The 18,951-nt window shown below is 45.5% G+C and overlaps 1 protein-coding gene across 4 annotated transcripts in view; it reads left to right on the plus strand.

The window, feature by feature from the left end:
* Nucleotides 1-18,951, plus strand: part of Ttc28 (tetratricopeptide repeat domain 28) — a 368,181-nt gene that overhangs the window by 84,763 nt on the left and 264,467 nt on the right. Inside the window, exon 1 of one of the 4 annotated variants that reach the window (XM_051176418.1) lies at nt 11,469-12,410. The exons of the other annotated variants lie outside the window; for them this stretch is intronic. Within the exon in view, the coding sequence (XP_051032375.1) occupies nt 12,384-12,410 (27 nt within the window). The 5' untranslated portion in view covers nt 11,469-12,383. Of the gene's footprint in view, nt 1-11,468; nt 12,411-18,951 lie in introns of those variants that run through there. 4 annotated transcript variants of the gene reach the window in all.

An 18,951-nucleotide genomic window follows, 5' to 3' on the forward strand; every position in this document is an offset into this window, starting at 1 on the left:
TTAGCATATGAATGTTTTGACTGCCTCACTTAAGACAGCCTGTCAGCTTGGCAGCCCCAAGCCTGTTATTTCTGCGGCTTCCCTTTTTCCAATTTCATGTTTTGACAAATAAGATTGTACTTTTGACAAGTGATTTCTATTCCGTCTAAGAATTTCAGAGTGTTTTAAACGTGTTTATTAAACTATCTGGAGATCATCTTATCTTCTCATCTTTGGTAATGCGAAATTTTCCTGATAAGGAGGATAGAAAGGTGATAGTACTGGTGTTCCTGCAATAAAATGAAAACTTGGACAATAAATGTTTTCCTTTTCTTTCAGAATAATTATTCTGTGTCTTTCAGAAACATTTCTTTCAATTCTTCTGATTTAGGCTTGAGTGCTTTTGAGTAATGGCCTTTCCCTTCCTTCCTTCCTTCCTTCCTTCCTTCCTTCCTTCCTTCCTTCCTTTCTTCCTTCCTTCCTTCCTTCCTCTCTCCCTTCATCTTTTCTTTTCTCTCTTTCTTTTTTTGTGACAGGGTCTTACTCTGTAGCCTAGGTTAGCCTGAATCTCACCATTTAAATCAGAATTCATGGCAGTCCTCCAGCACTGGCCTTTTTGAACGGAATATAGGTCTTAGGCACCCCACTGAGAGTTTTATTGCTAGAGCAAATTCTATGTACTTAATATTATTATGTAACTGAAATTATAGTTATTTGTTTGTTCAACAGATATTTAATGAGTGCTGTGCTGGGTAGTTTTGTGTCAACTTGATACAAGGTAAACTCATCTGAGAGAAGGGAGCCTCAATTAAGAAGATGCATCCATAGATAGAGCTGTAGGCAAGCCTGTAGGGCATTTTTCTAGTTAGTAACTGATGGGGGAGGGCCCAGCCCATTGTGGGTGGGGCCATCCTTGGGCTGGTGCTCCTGGGTTCTATAAGAAAGCAGGCTGAGCAAGCCATGAGGAGCAAGCCAGTGAGCAGCACCCTCCATGGCCTCTGTGTCAGCTCCTGCCTCCAGGTTCCTGCCCCGTTTGAGTTCCTGTCCTGACTTCCTTCAGTGATGAACTAAGATGTGGAAGTGTAAGCCAAATAAACCCTTTCCTCCCCAACTTGCTTTTGGTAGTGGTGTTACATGACAGCAGTAGTAACCCTGACTAAGACATGTACTTATGTTGGGACTTGCCCCAAATTCTGGTGTCACAATGATGGAAAGGCACATCCATAGAGCTTACATATGCAGAGTAAGTTATGTCCTTTCAAATTGCTGATTTCATTTTTTGAGGTTGACCCTCACCATGTCTCAAAACACCAGAGCTCAAGTAATCCTCCTGCCTCGACCTCCCAAGAGTTGGGACTGTAGGCAATTCTGGAAAGACCAAATGGTGTCCTGTTTGGGAAAACAAAATCAAACAAAATTTAAATGCAAAGAAGGAAACAGTAATTTTCCAGGAAGAACATTTGTAGCTACCAAGGTTGTGAAGGCTGGTGTGTCTGCAGCAAAGAGAAGGCAAGTACAATGAGCATGAGGATTAAGAATCAGTCCAGAACATGGCACAGGTATCCAGTTTCTACTTCTATTCTGTGTGTGTGTTTGTGTGTACATGTGTGTTTGTGTGCATGTGTTTATGTATGTGTACATCTGTGCTGTGTGTGTGTCTTATATGTGTACATCTGTATGTGTCTCTCTCTGTGTGGTATGTGTGTGTGTGTGTGCTATGATTCATTTATCTTTCTCTCTTGCTCTCTGCCTTCCTTAAATATTGATAATTTCATGCCCGCATGTACTTTGATTGACTGTACCTCACATTCTCTCCCATACATTCTACCCCCACCGTTTTCCCCTCCCAACTTGATGTGATTTGTTTTTCTAAGCTGCCGAGTCCACTTAGTATTGCTTTTATGTGCCTAAGTGTAGGGCACTCTGTGGAGCAGGGGTGGCTCTCAGGGGCTGCATTCCTACGCAACTGACTTTCCTTCTGCCAACAGTGATCATCTGCCCTTAGCTCCTCTTCACCATCTGCGTTAGCATTTTGACTGGCTTGATTGTGAGCACGTCTTATCCATATGAGCAGCCTCTGTGAAGTCACAGGTAGATGTGGAGGTTTCTCCACCTTACTCTTGAGAAGCATGGATCTCTCCGTTTTGACAGCATGTCTCTAGGATCTGCTTGTCTTTCCCATCTCCAGTGATGAGGTTACTGTTATGAGTCCCCAAACTCCATTTTTACATGAGCTCCAGGGATCCAAATGCAGAAACTCACCCTGCCACCCAAAGACCTTACACACTGAGCCATCTCCTAGTCCCTGAAGTTTATTTTTTTGGAAAGGGAGCATTCTCACAGGTATTTTGCTAGGAGAGATGTGTGGTGTGATTTGCCTTGCAGGGTTGTTCTGCTTGACCAAGAGACCAGTGGTAAGAAAGCTATGACAGTAGGGAGCCCAGATGATGTTGATGACATTGGAGACTTTTGAAAAGGAAGGTGCAGAGTGATGAGAGTTTGGGTTAGATTTTGTAAGGACACAGCATGTTGAGGGCTTGGTAAGGCCTCCAATGTCAGCAAAGGGGAGAGAGAGGTCAAAGGTGACTGTGAATGAAGATGCTGCTTACTGGTATGCTAGAGACCCGCTCAGCCCTCCAAAGAAGGGAACTCTCCGGCAGACTCATGGGTGTGCTCATCCAAGGAAAATGTCTCCCAGTGCAGATGAAAATCAAGTATCTATGAAGAAACAGAAAACAACTGCAATTATTTGAAAGACTTTATTGAGTGCCTTATTGAATCATTAAGAAGTTAGGCTAGGTGGGATGGAGACATGGCTCAGTGGTTAAGAGTACTGGTTGCTTTTCTAGTGAGCAAGGTTGGAGTCTTGTAACGTCCCACCCCATCAAGTCCCAGGGGGCCTGACACCTTGTGGCTTCCCTGGCACATGTGTGAGCGGTGCACAGACATACATGTAGGAGAGGCAACCACACACCAATTAAAAAGAAAGGTAAGGCCGGTACATCAGGCTGAGGAAGTGGCAGAAATCATGGACAGCAGCCAGCATTTTGTTCTTGTGATGCCACAGCAGCTGTGTCGTAACTGTTCAGGTTGGAGCTGCAGGAAGATGTCACCGTGAGGCTACCATTATTGAGGGCTGAGGAGCTGTATGTGTCTTTTGTACTCTGGTCACTCATCTGTCTGTCAGTCACATTCACAGTTTACCAGAGAACCAGATAGGTAGAGATGTGCATAGCTGTCAGGTGCTAGGGAACTCTGGCTGTCAGGACTTTTGGGTGCTGTAATGACAGACACTCCCTACCACAAATCACATCACGAGGAAGTCCCCCAAAGCAGAGAGTGTGAATTGAGCAGCCTGCTCTACCTACCTCCTTCCCCCAAAAAGAAGATTCTCTTCATAGTCAAGTTTTAGTTCTATGAATGTTAATTATTTATGTTTTACCTTTTTTTTTTTTTCTTTTTGAGATAGCATCTTATTTTCTAGCCCAGGGTAGTCTTGAACTTCCTATGTAGCCTGGGCTGGCTCCAACCAAGCTCACAATCTGAGGCTCACTCACAGTGCTAGGTTTCAGTCATGCGTCACCAGCCCAACCTCACTCATACTGATAACATTCTTATGATAGCGTACTCAACTGTTTGCCAGAGAGATAAGAAAGCCTTTCCTGGCCAGCAGCCAGTCACTGCGTGAGCAGTAAGAAGTGGGTGCTGGGCATGTCTGTTGAGCGCTCGTCCATGTTGTCTTCTGTCAGAGTCCAGGTGGACGATCATTTGCTGAGTGTTTGCTCTTCTTAGGGCTGTTTCCTAGCTTTGGAAAAGTCAGGGTAGGCTTAGTTCTAGGTGCAGTCTTCTACTTGGATGTGACACTTTTGTTTTGTTTTGTTTTGTTTTTTGAGACCGGATCTCCTGTAGCCTGGTTGGCTTTAAATTTTGAATTCCCCACCCTCCACTTTCCAAGTACTGGGATTACAGGCCTGAGCCATTATGTCTTGTAATGTAACATTTTTTGGCAGTGGGGCGGGGTGGGGCGGGGCGGGGCGGGGCGGGTGTGGCCTTTCTCTTTTTTAGTGTACCTGTCATTATGTTACATTAGGACAGTTTCATACAGGCATACAGTGTACTTGGAACATAGTCTCTGACACCCAGCTACTCTTCCCTTCCACACACTACAGCACCCATGAGTTCCTTTGTTTCCTAGATGGTTTCACATTCACTCTCACGTTACATGTACAAATATGATTTTATGCATCCGTATAAAATCTAGGAATCATTAATGAGAGAAAATGTAACTTTTGCCTCTCTGAGACTTTCTCATTTATTTAATAATGATGGTCTCCAGTTGCATCAGTTTCCCTGTAAAAGACACAATTTCATTCTTTTATGGCTGAAAAAAGCCATTGTGTGTGTAAACCACAGTGTTGTTTTATTTTGTTTCTTGATACAGGGTTTCTCTGTGTACCTCTGGCTGTACTGGAACTGGCTTTAATCCCAGCACTCCGGAGGCAGAGGCAGGCAAATCTCTGTGAGTTTGAGGCTAGCCTGTTCTACAGAGTGAGTTCCAGGACAGAATGACTTTCCATCCCCTTTTCTCTTCTCTTTCTCCCCCATGCCTCAATCCACTCCTTTATCTCTCTCATCTTGGTTCACACTCCATCTTGGGAGAACTCTTATAAACCTAAAGCTTTATGAATTATTATTGTAGTCTTTATAGTTGTGTTTATGAATGTATGCATTTATCTTGATACTGATTTGTCTATAAGTTATATCTATGTCTGTCATCTATCTTATTAATCATCTGTCTATCATCTATTGTCTATCTATCCATATCTATCATTTATCTACCATGTCTGTCATCTGTCCATCTATGTGTGTATATCTATCATATATCATTTATTATCAATCTATCAGAGCTATCTGTCTATCTACCATCTACCTATCATCCGTCTGTCCATCTCCAAACCATGCCCCCTCCTCCTCCTCCTCTTTACTATCCTTTGCTACATCTGTCACTTCAGTATCTTGGACTCTATAGGTCTCAAGCTGAATTCAGAGTCTACCTGTTCTTTGTGTGAGCTGTACTTTAACTAATGGAGTGCTTGCTTTTCTGAAAGTTGATGCACTCCGAGATAACCCCTAAGTCTCCCTTCACGGCCCCTTTCACAGGCAGCTTCTAAGAAGGCTCCTCTTTTGTTTGTGCGGCCCCAGTTCAAGGCTGCTTCGTCTGTATTGATTTATTGCCACAGAAACTTAGTTGATCTTCTTGTCTGTATTGTCCTCCTATTCTGACTTCCAGGGTATTTACAGGATTACCAACATAGAACTCAGATAGATTTGCCAGTCTGTTGTGTGAAGTCTTGTGCAGGCTCATCATCATAGTCAACTCCAGAGTCAGGGGGAAGGCTTTGGCTTCTGCCTCCTAACTGGAAGCTCCTTCCCATTACCCTGTGGACACGCTAACCCTTTATTTTTAGTTTCCTCTTCCTAAAATGGGAATGGTAATAGTCCCTTTTCATGAAAAAGTTGTTTCATGTTATTTTTACGTGTGTGTGTCTTGCATGTGCATGCATGTGGTATATGTGTGGTGTGTGCATGTGTGGTTTTTGTGAGAGAGTGTGAGTGTGTGTGGTGTGTGTGAGTGTTGCATGTGGTGTTGTGTGGTACATAGGACTGTGTGTGGTGTATATGAGTGTGTGAGTGTGTGTGGTGTGTGTGAGTGTTGCATGTGGTGTTGTGTGGTACATAGGACTGTATGTGGTGTATATGAGTGTGTGTGTGTGTGTGTGTAAATGCATATGTGGTGTGTGCTCATGTGTATGGCACCTGTGAGACATCCTCCTTTATCACTCTGTACCTCATTTCTTTGAAGCAGGGCCTCTCGCCCCAGCAACCCTCTGATCTCCAGCACCCTGTTCCACCCCACTGCTTGATCTCAGGTTGTGCTCAGGACCACACCCTGATGGTGATGTGGGTGCTGAGGTCTGAATTCTGGTTCTCATACTTGCGCAGAAATTGCTCTTAACTACTGAGCTATGTTTCCTGTGCCAAAATAATATTATTTGAAGGAAACAAAATAACCATTTAAATTGTTTCAGTGCTTGACTATACCAAAGTGAATGTTAACGAGGATTGTTAATACTTTCACAGCATTCCTAGCTTTCTAAACTTTTAAAAAGTTTTTTTTCTAATTTATTTATGTGCATGTGTGAGAGTGTGTACATGTGTATATTTGTTAGATGCTGCTGACCTTGTTTTATGATATAGGGTCCCTCCACTGGGACCTGGGGCCCTCTGATTAGGCTAGGCTGGCTGACCCAGGGGCCCCAGGGATCCTCCTGCCTCTGCCTCCCCAGTGATTCTCGGGATTGAAAACTCAGGTCCCGATGCTTGCACCTCATCAATCACTTTACCAAGTGGGCCATCTTCCAGCCCTGCCCCTGTTTAGTGGTTTTGTAGGTTGGTTTTTTTTTTCTGCTTTGTTTTGTTTGTTTTGAGGCAAGATTGGTAGCCCACATTGATCTCCACATAGTCTTCCAAACTTAATTCCAGTACAGCTTGTCTTGCATCTTAGGGTCTGTTGGATGAGTTGGAATGACTTGCTGTCAGGTTTGGGCTCTTCACTGAGTCTGGAACACTGCCACTCAGAACCTCTTTGTTTTGAAAAAATGCTGTGCTCTGTTCCAGTCCTCAGAGTCAGCTTTAACTATCCCTGGGCTTCCCCAGCCCCAGGGTCAGAATGTGCCTCCTGAGTTCCGGTCCGGAGTCCATCTTGTAGTACTTGGTTTGCACTGGCAGGAGCCAAGTGTGTGGTCAGGTAATGCTGGCTGCTGCCATTGTTTTGTTAGCTGTGCACCTACTCTGCCTGACTATGTCTCCCTCCAGCTCAACAGTCACTACTCATTTCTGACTCGGCTCCCAGAGCCTGGGTACACGGTGGGTGCTCAGTGTTGAAGTAAGCAGGACCCCTAGCCTCTCCAGAGCTGCTGGTGGTCCCAGTGGGAGGAGGTGAGCTGGCTTTTAGAAGTGGACCTTGTGTTTTAGGAGGATGGAAGCAGCGCTCCTGCAGCCAGGGGGCATGTGGCTCACTTGGACTGTGGCAAGTTATTTTAGTTTCTTAGCAAAGCAAGATTTTAACATTGTTATGTATGAAATGTCACTAATGAAGTTCATAGACCAAGGTTCTGTAGAGGCAGACTGCAGATGCCTTTGGAAAAGGGCCTCACAGATTAGCAACTGTTTGGTCGCCAAATTTTCATACAGGAAAATGCAGCCTTGAGTGGCCGGATCAACAATCACACTTTAGGATGTGCAGATGGAGTTTGGTCCTATGGTTGTGCTTTGGTCGTCGTCTTAGGTTACTTTAGGAAGTTTGCAGGGTCCTCCTTACAGGGTGGAGGCTTTGATGTGGCTTATTCCCTCCTGTACTCCTGGGCCACAAGCCCCATAACTCCCATCGTTTTAGACCCATCTCACCTCATCATTTGTGTCACTTGCTGTGCCCCTGACGATGCGTGTTCTACAGAAAGCCAGAGGCAGTCAGAAGAAACTTCTCCTCACTCCAACCAGCCATCCCCATCTGTCCAGCACAGCCAGGAGCCCCCGTCTTTCTTTGCTGTTTACTTATGATATGTCCCTGATCAGGTCATGTAATTTCTCTGAACTCTGGTTTTGTAATCCGTCAAAGAGTTATAATAAGCCTTTTAACCTTGCACATAGTTTTTTAAAAATTCATAAGAGCCTCATAAAACCAAAGTTAATATTTTCTTTTGTATTAGGTAGGTTAAAATGAAATGCTGCTTTGGGCTGGACTTGATACATGCCTGTAATTCCAACAACTTGTGAGGCTCAGTCAGGATGATATCCTGAATACAGGCATTAAAGGTCAGCCTGCAGCCCCACCAGAGAGAGAGAGAGAGAGAGAGAGAGAGAGAGAGAGAGAGATTCAGCTGTGCAGGTTTCCTTGCTGTTAATCCTTTCAGTAAGTTTGGTTCCCATAACAATGTATCTTCTTCATTCATTCTTGTTTTGTTTTGCATTTTGACAGGGGTGGCCTAGAACTCACTGTGTATCTAACCCTGAGTTCCCGATCCTCCTGCCTCTGCTTCCCTAGTGCTGTGATCATAAGTGATCACCCAGCAGGGTGCCCATTCTTGGCTTCCCTTTGTTCATTTAAAAAGTCTCTCTCTCTCTCTCTCTCTCTCTCTCTCTCTCTCTCTCTCTCTCTCTCTCTGTGTGTGTGTGTGTATGTGTGTGTGTGGTGTTAGAGGTTAAACCAAGCCTGTGCCGGACAGGTGCTTTACCGCTGAGGTTCTCTAACACATGGACATCTTACCGGCTACTTGGTGTATGTGAGGGCCTACGGACAGATCTTGGTCTGCCTGTGTGATCTAGGACAGGATCTTGCTGTGCAGTCCTGGGTGAGCTCTACCTCTAACTCGCCATCCTGCCTTCACTTCCCAAGAGCTGAAATGGTGAGAATGCCACCATGTCCAGTGCTGCTGGGCATTCTAACGATACCCTTGTCTGTGCTGATATAACAAGTGAAGGTGGCCTAGAGATCAGTGTGCAGAGCTAGCCACAGCCTCAGAGGCCAGGCAGTGGTGGCACACACCTTTAATCCCAGCACTCAACAGACAGAGGCAGCTGTATCTCCCTTAGTTCAAGGCCACCTGGGCTACATGAAAGTGAATAAGTCTAAAAGAGAAACAGAGCTCACACCTTTGATTCCAGCACTTAGGATCACACGCCTTTAATCCCAGAACTAAGGAGGTGGAGACTGGAGTGATAGACTGGGTGGAGAGAGGAACATAGGGCAGGAGGAGACAGGAGCTCAGTGCAGTCTGAGGAGCAGTGCAGTCTGGATATGCAATCTGAGGACAGGACAGCCCCTTTGGTCTGAGGTAGAGAGAGGTAAGAGCTAGTGGCTGGTTGCTTTGCTTCTTTGATATTTAGCCTTAACCCCAATATCTGCCTCTGAGTTTTTATTATGAAGATCAACTGGAATCTGTGCTACACTTGTTCCTGGGGCTAGAGATGTTTTGGGGGTGAAAAACACCTGCTGCTGTCTCCCAGCCATCTCTAATTCCAGTTCCAGGGGATCTGTTGCTTTCTTCTTGACTCCCCCAGCATTGTAGGCAAAATACCTACTATACATATACAATAAAAATAAATCTGTTTTTTTTTTAAAGTTCCTGTTCCTTTGAAATGTGGAGCAAACAGACTTTTTTTTTTTAAATCAAATACAAAGTGTGTGATAGAGCTAAGCACTAAAATGTAGCAGTGTGAGGAAGGAGCCAGGAGGAAGACTGATCGAGGTGCAGGGCATCACAAGTGTGTTCATGGCATGTTCACGGGTCACTGAGAAGCCAGGGGCTCAGTAAGGGAGAAAGGGGAGAATGAGCCCAGAAAGGTGGGGTGGGGGGGGTGAGACCTTAGAGGCATTTCAGCTGTGGTAGGCACCTTTGCTTCTGGCTTTGGTTAGTTCCATGTCTCCTGGATTTTTTACTTCTGGTTCTTCCGTGATGATGTCTTCTCCAACTAACTCCCACAACAGCTTTTGGCTACAGAGCTCCTTAATTATTGAAGGCAGTGGTTGTCTCTCACCAGGCTCTGTCCTGAAGTCTTGCTAACCTGATTTCATCTACTCCTTTCCGTCCTCTGCCATGCTTTGTACCTAGTTGGTGCAAAGCCAGCAAGAAGGATTTGAAAGGGACAGCTAGGGAAGAAGTGAGAGGACCTGGTGACAGGTTAGATGTGAGGAATGATTCTGTGTGAATTTGTGGTCCCGGGAAACATAGTGATGATGTCACAGACAGAAACAGGGCAGTTAGGGAGTGAGGCTAATTTTAGCTAGGTTGGTATGGAATTTTCAGTTCTAGTGTGTTATGTATACTAAGTTGCCAGAATAATTTGAGTATGTCACAGTACACTGAGAACGTTGGATTTCTTTGCAGCTGAAGTCATGATTTGGAAAGGCCTCTTCCTCATATTTGTAGCGCCCAGGAATGGGGTTGACAATCAGGGCTTACACTTACGATGAGGAGTATGTAGAGAACAGAGAAAGACCGGAGTGACTAAAGCCTTGGGAGAATGTGTGTTGTTGACCCAGGCACAACCTTGTCAAGGACCCCAGAGCCTCAGAGAGCCTGGCAGAGCCTTCTTGGGAGACAAGTGCAAGCGTTGATGATATGTACAGAAAATGTCTACCATAGCTTTCTCCCCTGGATATCTAAGGCTGTAAACTGTGCCCAGAGACTGTTCCAAATGAGATTGCTAAACCCATCTCCGTTCCACTCTATAATAAAGCTGCTGAGCTTCTGGGGGTGATGAGGCTTCTCCATCCAAGAGCCCAGGCCACCTGACCCCAGCTTTTCTGTCCAAGTGCTCATCTGTCTGCCTTTTCTTCACTCTCTTAACACCCCATCAGTCAGGTCCCAGTCCCTGGAGCTGCACAAGAACATGCAGCATTATGTGGCACGCAGCTGTGGTGCTCAGTGTGCAGTGACAAAGGCTGTGGAGTAAAGTCCTATGGGTATGAACTCCAGCCCTCCTACTCTGTATTAGCATCTCAGTTGGGCAAGCAACTGTGAGTCCCAGTGTCCTCCTATGGAAAATAGAATGAGAGAAATATATGTGTTCATTGAAGGGTGGCTGTAATTGTTTTTGGTGCTTTGATTTTTTTTTTTTTAATATTTATAATGTGGCACAGTGACACACTTGCACTTGATTCCCTATATAAGTTAGTTCTGCCAGTGGGTAGGGAATATTAGATGCATACTGCCCTGGTTAGTGTTGTCTGCATCTGTTAGCAGGACAGTAACTTCTACTATCGATTAGATTAGCAGCTACCAAAGTAACCTTAAGGTGGACTAGGCGTTGACAGACAGGCATGTTGGGTAGTAAGTGATGGTAGTATTACATAATGTTTTATATTCCTAGATTAATCACCACCCACAAGATTAAATCAGTACACAGAAGATGAATAAAACTTAGTCCCTATAGCAATATTTTATAGTGACAAAATTAATGTTACCCAACTATGGTGGTCTGTGTCCCTTGGTCCAGCTAAGCTACTCAGGAGGGTGAAATGGAAAGAAGGCTTGAATTTACAAGTTTATGACAAGCCTGGGTTAAAAAGTGAGACTTTGTTACATTTTAAAAAGCAACTAATTTAGAGAAGCAAATAAAATTAATATTTAAGTTGATGGGACAAAAAGTTTTAGATGTTATTTTTCTTTAAATTAGAATTTTTATGGACGTTAAAAAGATTCATTTATTCTTTATTTTATTTATTTAAGTGTGTCTGCTCAGTCATGTGCAGGAGCCCATGGAGGTCAGATCCACTGGACTGGCTTGGCTGGTGGTTGTGAACTAACTCCTGGCCTCTGGGAACAGGTCCTCAGTGAAGTTAACTGCAGAGCCATCACTCCATCCCCTTAGTAGCCGTTTGGTTTGGATTTTTGTCCTTTTTGTTTCTCCGTGTAGCTCACGGAAATCTAAGAATTCTTGAGAGGTTTCCTAGCCAGCCTGTGGATGCCTATGGAACTGTAGCTTTACTTTTTTTTGCTGTGTTGTAGATGTCGTGGCACTAAGACCCAGAAACCTTGTGCTCTGTGTGGCTGGAGCTGGGCTGTGCTCACACTGAAGGGAAGGAAGTCATTAGTGCAGACTGAGCTGTGGAGTTAGGTTCTTGCAGGATTTCCTTCCAGCCTTTCCCCACTAAGGTTCTTGGGAATTAAAAAAAAAAAAAAAAAAAAAAAAAAAATCTAAACACACAAACCAAGTTTTCCTATTTACTGTGCCGAGGGAAGGTAGGCATTTCAGAAGGGCAGATCCGATCCCAAGTTGTCTGAGAAGCAGAAAACTGCGCAAAGAAGCTCTGATTACAGATCTTTGGAATTTTCTTTGCTAAATTTTACAAACGAGACATACACCCAGAATTTTGGGAATTGCTCCAGGCTGCGTGTGAGGGTTTCATTGCTTGTCTAATCTTTTTCGAGAAGAGAATTCGCCAAAGGGGTCTTGGATGGCAGGAACCCTGCCGGGTTTCTGTGGCAGCTCGTGTCGTGGGTCTCTGCTCTGAGGGGTCTGCGGCTGATCGGAGAGCTCCTGTCGCGGGCTGCGGGGCCCTTTCGTAAGCGCGGGTTGGAGAACATGCCCCGCTCCGGCCCGGGTGAGCCGCTGGCTGCTGGGACTTCCTAGCCCCGTGGGAGAGTGTCGTGGCCGCGGCACTTCGTATTGAACCGAAGACGAAGACTGTCGGTCCTTTCCTGGGCTCTTCCCTCTCGCTGCGAACACGGGAAAGAACTAGGGGGTGCAAGGAGGCAGCATGACTTGCAGTCGCCACCGCCCTGCGTCTGCCCCCAGCCCCCAGCCCACATCTTGATGCGCCCCGGGTCGGCTGTACAAATATGATGAAATGGCAGCCCCGGAAGAAGGTGAGTGCGGCGGTGGCGGGGCCGGCGGGGAGGGGAGGGCCCGCGGGACCCGCGAGGCCATCCGGGTCCGTGTGCCCACCGCCCGCCAAGTTTTTGCCTCTGGGCGCGCGCGGCCGGGCGGGGTGACAGCTGAGCCTCAGCCCCGCGTGCTGGGCCGGGGCCGCGCTGCGCCTGCCCCGTTAGGCCCGCAGGTGGGCGTCGGAGCGCCCCCTGCCCCGCGGGGATCGGCGTCCGGGCCGCTGGCAGCCGCTTCCCCTGGGCCCCGCTGGGGGGCGGGCAGCCCCGGAGCGAGCGCCGAGCGGCTCCCGGCGTCGGACGGGCCTTGGGCGCCAGGGATGCGGCGGGAGGCTGCCCGGTTCGGCGGCCGCGTGGGCGAGTGCGGGCGAGCCGGCCATTGTGCACCGCGTGTGTGCATCGATCGTGGGCAAGGGGGAGGGGGTACTTTGCTTTTTGCAAGATTATTTCCTAATATGGCTCCTTTGTTGAGAACTGAAGAAAAAACACCCAGTGGTTCTATCAAAATAAATCGCTATTGGTCCCCGAAATAACGTTTCTAAATGTGGGACCCGTCCCTTCCTTGGGACACCGAGGGAGAAAGACAGCTTTCTTCAAGTTCTTGGCAGCTGTATGTTTGGCCAGGGTTCCCCTTAGCAAACTTGCCTGACTGCCACTGTTAGGTTAACCCAGCGGTTTACAGCATAGCGGGACTTTCCCTTCAATACCTCATTTGGCCATGGTTTTTATTGACATTCTTCCGAAGGAAAACACAGCGAACTGAATGTGCTGTGCCCCTCCCCAGCCATGACCTGTCTCTGCTAGCAGCTGTCTGGTGTTTCACTCAACTAGCTAAACTGATTCTTTCTTTGTGCCATGATGTGTGATGTTGAGTTTGACATCAGAGCTGCAATAGAAATCATGTGTGAAATACCGAGAAGACACTGTGCTTGTTGACTGCTGGGGAACGCAGCAGACGCTGCTTCATTAAAGCCTGGTGAATGGGAAGGTTTTCTTCGGTGTCTAATTGATTCGATTTTGTCCTGTGGCAGTTGTTTGTGCTAAGCCAAAGCCAGAATCACTCACGTATTTGTTCTGTTCTCATCTCGGGGCTTCGTTCAGAGGTCCTGATTTAAGAGGCTTGTGTTGCCCCCCCCCCCCCGAAAACCTTCATATTATAATCAAGCATTTTTAACAGATGCTGCATAGTCCTAGATTATTGTATATCTGTATAATCTTTATGAGTGGTTTAAAGATATCTGCAAACCGTACATTCACAAAATGCCTGCTTTTTTTCTATTTTAACCAACGTGTAGTAACTCATATGGTTATGTCAGTGAAAACCCCTTCGGGTACTGACTGGTATTGCTTGAACCACGGAAGTATTATTCTTGGCAGCCAGGTGGATTTCTGGACTCTGGGAAGCTCTTTTTCAAGCATTAGGAGACACTACAGTATTTCCTCACCCCGTGACACTTAAATGATTATACCAGAAAGAAGATTGTGTTTATTTTCTGTATTCATAATCACAAGTCGTCATGCTGTAAGGACCCAGATATCAATCGGCAGAGTCCATAGAAGCTGAGCTGTCTGATTCTGTGTGACCATTTGTTGGTAGCTTGAGATCAGCTTAACATGGAAAGTGGAAGCTACCTTGGGAAAGATGCTATTCAACTCCAGTAGACACCACCAAGCCTTTAGCAGACTCCGTATATTTTCTTAGTCATGCCAGAATAGTCAGATTATCACACTGTTGCCATGATTTCTGGCTGGGTCTGCCAACACTTTTGTAGTTGTACAGTCACATTCCAAACTGGTCCATCCATAAAGACCCTTCTCACCCCAGATAAAGAGTGATACAGCATTGGTGTGTTCTGAACAGGGTTAGGGAGAGCACCCACACTGTGTACCTCAAGCAGCTTCCCACCTGGGCTTCAGGGCCACGGCTGGTTGGTGGCTTGGGGTCTTGGGGTCTTGTTAGTCACTACTAGTGTGGGCTTTTTTTGAATCCTGGGTTTCTGTGTTCTCTGTAAGAGGGTGACTATAAATTCCAGATTTCTTTGTTTCTGACTGAACATGGTGCTGGGTTACATGATCAAAGGGGAGTTATTTGCTGTTCCTTACACTACTAGTTTGGCTCAAGACGAGGTTTATGAACCTGCCAGCCTGTAAAATTCTTCCCAGGTATGATATCTTTCACAAATGAACCTTCCAACATGGTTTATGAGGTCCACACCATACCCCATCACACCACACCCAAGGAGAGAGACTTAGAGGGCCTTCCAAACATAGTGAGCCTCTCACCAACAGTTAAACACTTTCCTAAAAGCAATATTCATAGTTGTGTACTTATTAACTCCAGATTCATCATGTTTTATATATTAAATATGGACATATTTTTTTATCAATCATACTTCAACTAAATGGGCAAAGTAAAAATGCAAGATTCTGAATAATTGCCCTGGTTTCATGGTTGGGATGACACATTCTGTCATTCAGGTAGCAGCTAGCAGTTTTTAGGCACCTGCTGAATGCTTGGTGCTTCTGGCTGCTGCACGCATTTGATTCATTCTAATTTAGTAAGGACAAGGAAGCTGGTTTAGAGAGGACAGGGTGAGAACAGGATTGAGGCAGGCCTCATTTGCTTTAATACCATTGTACTTGGGAATTCGGATGGTCAGGGCCCATCCTCTGAGATAGATAAAACCAAGCAGGATGTTACTGTAGACGGAGCTTTGCCCCTCCACTCCCAAGATGCTTCCCCCACCCCTCATCCCCTTTCCCTTTGAAAGAACACAGTGACTTAAGCATTTATATTCCATGGCTTTGGAGGCTGGTTTCATTTTATAGGATGGAATCTTTTTTCTTTCTCCCTGCATTTCTATCCCTTTAGGTGTTTATCTACCCTCTTTGTAGAGTTCTAGCTCCTTACGTTCGGGGGCCATATCTCTTTTGGTTTCAAGAATAATATAGTTGCTCAATATTTTTTGTATAAAAAGTAGATTACTACTTGGCACCATCACTTGAGTTTTTAGACCTGCTGCTAGAGCTGATTCATAGAATCAACTCTAGTGGGCTGTTGACCAGCACCAGCACATTTTGTCATTAGCTTCTAATCTTTACAGACGACATCAGGAAGGGGGCAGCCACTCTCCACAAAACCTCCCTAGAAGTCATGAATGATTAAGACAGCCGTGTTTAAGATGTGGTACCAGGCTCAGTAGCAGAACTTGCGCCAGTATCAGGACCATTGTGTTTCTGTAACCTAACTGGCCTCGTGGAATACACTGTTCCCCGTTTTACATAAGAGGCACATTGCTTTTATCTTGTATTTGCAGAAGTGATAGTAATTAAAACTTCAGTCTCGTGGGAGCATGTTTGTTTACCTGCTTTCTAAATCCAAGGATTAGTATAAGATAGCTGTGTGTCAATAGGATTTCAGCCTGAATGTCAGAAAGCCTCTGATTGGATGTTTTCATTGCTTATCTAATGTTATTTTACTGTTCACACATAATAAAAGATTATTAATAGAAATGTGTCACATAGGCTACATTAATTATGTAATTTGAGAATCTTATGGTGTATTTATCTTGTTATATTTGTCATGTTAATAAAATATGAATCTGGCTTCAGTTATCTGTTTTATTTAAGCATATAGAGTAATGAGTTTCTTTGTGACATTTCCATTCTTTGTATTACACTTTGTTCTTACTTGCTGCCTCCACGGCTTCCCCCAGCTCCTAGTTCTTAAACGGCTTCTCTGAGGGAGCTCCATTGCGAGCTTGTTTGCAGCTCACATGTAAGGATTGCCTCCTGCAGATCTGTGTCTTGCAGTTACATCACTTTAATGGAAGAATGTGTCTCAGATCCCTGCTCCTTCTCTGTGATGAAGTATTCTATTTCTGGATCATAACATTCAAATTTTAATACAGCTGTACTTTAGTGTTTATTACCTGGTTACTTCTGAATTATCTGTAGTTGATATGACTGTGCTTCTCATCTTGGGACTCAGCCTGTTTAGTGGCACAGGATTATGCTAGCGGTCTTCTGCAGACCAGTCTTCGTAGCAGTCCTACGTCCATGCAGCCTGGAGACCCAGGCTCTGAGCCGGCAGTCCCTTTGACTCAACGTCCTTAATCTTCCATGTCTGACTCCTAGCTCCTCACAGAGTTTATTACCTTTTGGATTTATTGTAAATGGCATCCTAATGGTTTTTCTTTTTTTCTTTTCCCCCCATGCATCCCTTCCCTCTGGTTTCTCCTTATTCCTTTCAAGTAATTGCTGACAGACATAAATACACTTGTATCTCTAACCTTGTTAAAGCCCTGCCTGCCCTCTCTCCATGCTCTGGGAGAGAGAGGCACACAGTGGGGTGAGCACATCCTGAGTTGGACAGGGTCATCATACCACAGAACACGAGATAGGATGTGGTTGTCACTTGCTCTCTCCCTTGCCCAGAGGCCAGAGCGGTTCTTAGTGGGGCCCATTCCTTTTGTTCACCCAGATCATTTGCTCACCATCAGTGTATTAATACTGTATTGTATCCTTTACCTTAAAATTGCCATTTTGCAGTTAGAGTTATTAAAAAGGAACACCTGGAAACAGACAGCTGTATCGTGAATTCTCTACTGATGAGGGAACCCTGAAGCTGGACTGTGGTGAGGATCCAGCTCTGCTCAGGTGCCGTTCAGTAGCCAGAGACTTCACTCTTAGGAGGTCTTGGCTATGTTGATGGGAACTGCTCCCAGCTCTTACAAGAGTGCTTGGCATGCAAAAGTCCTCATTGCATTTTCACTGTAGCACAACCGTACCTGGCAGTCTAGCTGGGCATGGGTCACTGGTTACTTTCCTATGCCTAGAATACCTCCTTCCCTTCCTCCTCACCCCCCATCCTCCGTCCCCTCCTCCTCCGCTTGCCTTGGCCTGATGAGTGTCCTCATATTCTTACTGCATCTTGATCTTGTCATTGGTTTTATCATGGAGCTTGCCTTTCCTTTGACAGTTCCTCCGTTGACTCTAATCGTATTACCACAGCCCTGGCTCAGTACTACAGCTGCCTGCCAGGGTGTCCATCTCCACGATTTCGGTGGGGGGGGTGTATTTCATGATTTCAGCACTGAGGAACAGCTGAATGAATGATTGAATGAATGGTGCTCTTATGGGGATGACTAGTTGCAAGAGTGTGCATTTGTTGACCTTTTGAGAATGCCACATTTCATAGAAGTGAGGGTGACTTACTAACGGATAATCTGAATATTTCAGCACACCTATTAGAAATATAGTCACACTCATGGGATGGTGGCCTCATAGTGTGCATCTGGTAAGTGTCACTGAGACATACACTTGTGGATGAGTGGTTTCCTCTCATGTGAACTTCCCTGCAAATGAAAAAGGGGAAAAAAAAAAAAACATTGAAGTGACTAGTGACATGTTTCACACTGATCACAAGGCATCAGTGCCATGACCTTAAATAAATAAAGACATTAAATCTTTATTCTCAGGCCTCAGTATTTTATTCACACAGCAGTGTGTGCATATGTGTTTGCATATATGCAGGTATGCACAAGTGTGTACATAGGCAGTATCAGCAGTCTTTCTCAATCACAGCTTGCCTTATATTTTAATGTTTTATTAGCATATATTAATTATTCATAAGAATGGGCTTCACTGTGACACCTTCAGACCAGGTACATGTTATATTTCAACTGTTTTAGTCTGCCCTTTATCCTTATAATTCCTGATAATCCCTCTCCTCTCCCTAACTAGCTCCCCCTTCCCTATCCTGTCTGTCATAGTCTTTTGTGTGTGGCTCAGGGAGTTTGACTAGGTTGTTTAACTCAACATGTAGGTGAGAGTTACGTCTCTACCCCTCAACAAGGTGTTGGCAGATTCAGCCTTCCTACCTTTTTTTTTTTTTTTTTTTTTTTTGTGAGATAGGGTCTCTTGCTGGTTCATTAGGATACGTGGTTGGCCTGCAAGCTCCTTGGGGGTCACCCATCTCCGGGGTTACTGATGTACATGGAATCACTTAGCTTGGGATCTGAACTGTCTGGTTCTCACTCTTGGTGCTGTAAGCACTATGTAACCCGTGGAGTTACTCCCCAACCCAGCACTAAGTTTCTTTGATTCTGTATGTTTGGTAGGGAGTGGTCATCTTGACAAGTTTGAGAAACTTTGGAGCACTTGGGGGGATAATCTTACAGACTAGATAAGAAGTGAAGGATGTAAGAGATGAGGGAATCTGTGAGCACCTGTGGTGTCCAGGATGAGCCAGTAAACATACCAGTGTGTGAGAGGCTACGGAGTTTAACTGGCCCAGCTTGAAGAAAGGGCTCCAGCAGCTGCCTTCCTTTTGCTAGTCAGCCACAGTGAAGGTGAAGGCGTGCTGTGGGCAGGCAGTACGGGAGGAGCAGGGCGGGGGGGGGGGGGGGAGGGGGGAGGGGGAGGGAAGTCCAGAGCCCTGGCTGGTTCTGTTGCCTCCAGCTCCCCCCAGCACACGCACGTGTTGCCAGTACCAGTGACTGCCTCCGCAGCGAGACTTTGCTTT

Source organism: Phodopus roborovskii, unplaced genomic scaffold (genome assembly GCF_943737965.1).
Source record: "Phodopus roborovskii unplaced genomic scaffold, PHOROB, whole genome shotgun sequence".
NCBI lineage: Eukaryota > Metazoa > Chordata > Mammalia > Rodentia > Cricetidae > Phodopus > Phodopus roborovskii.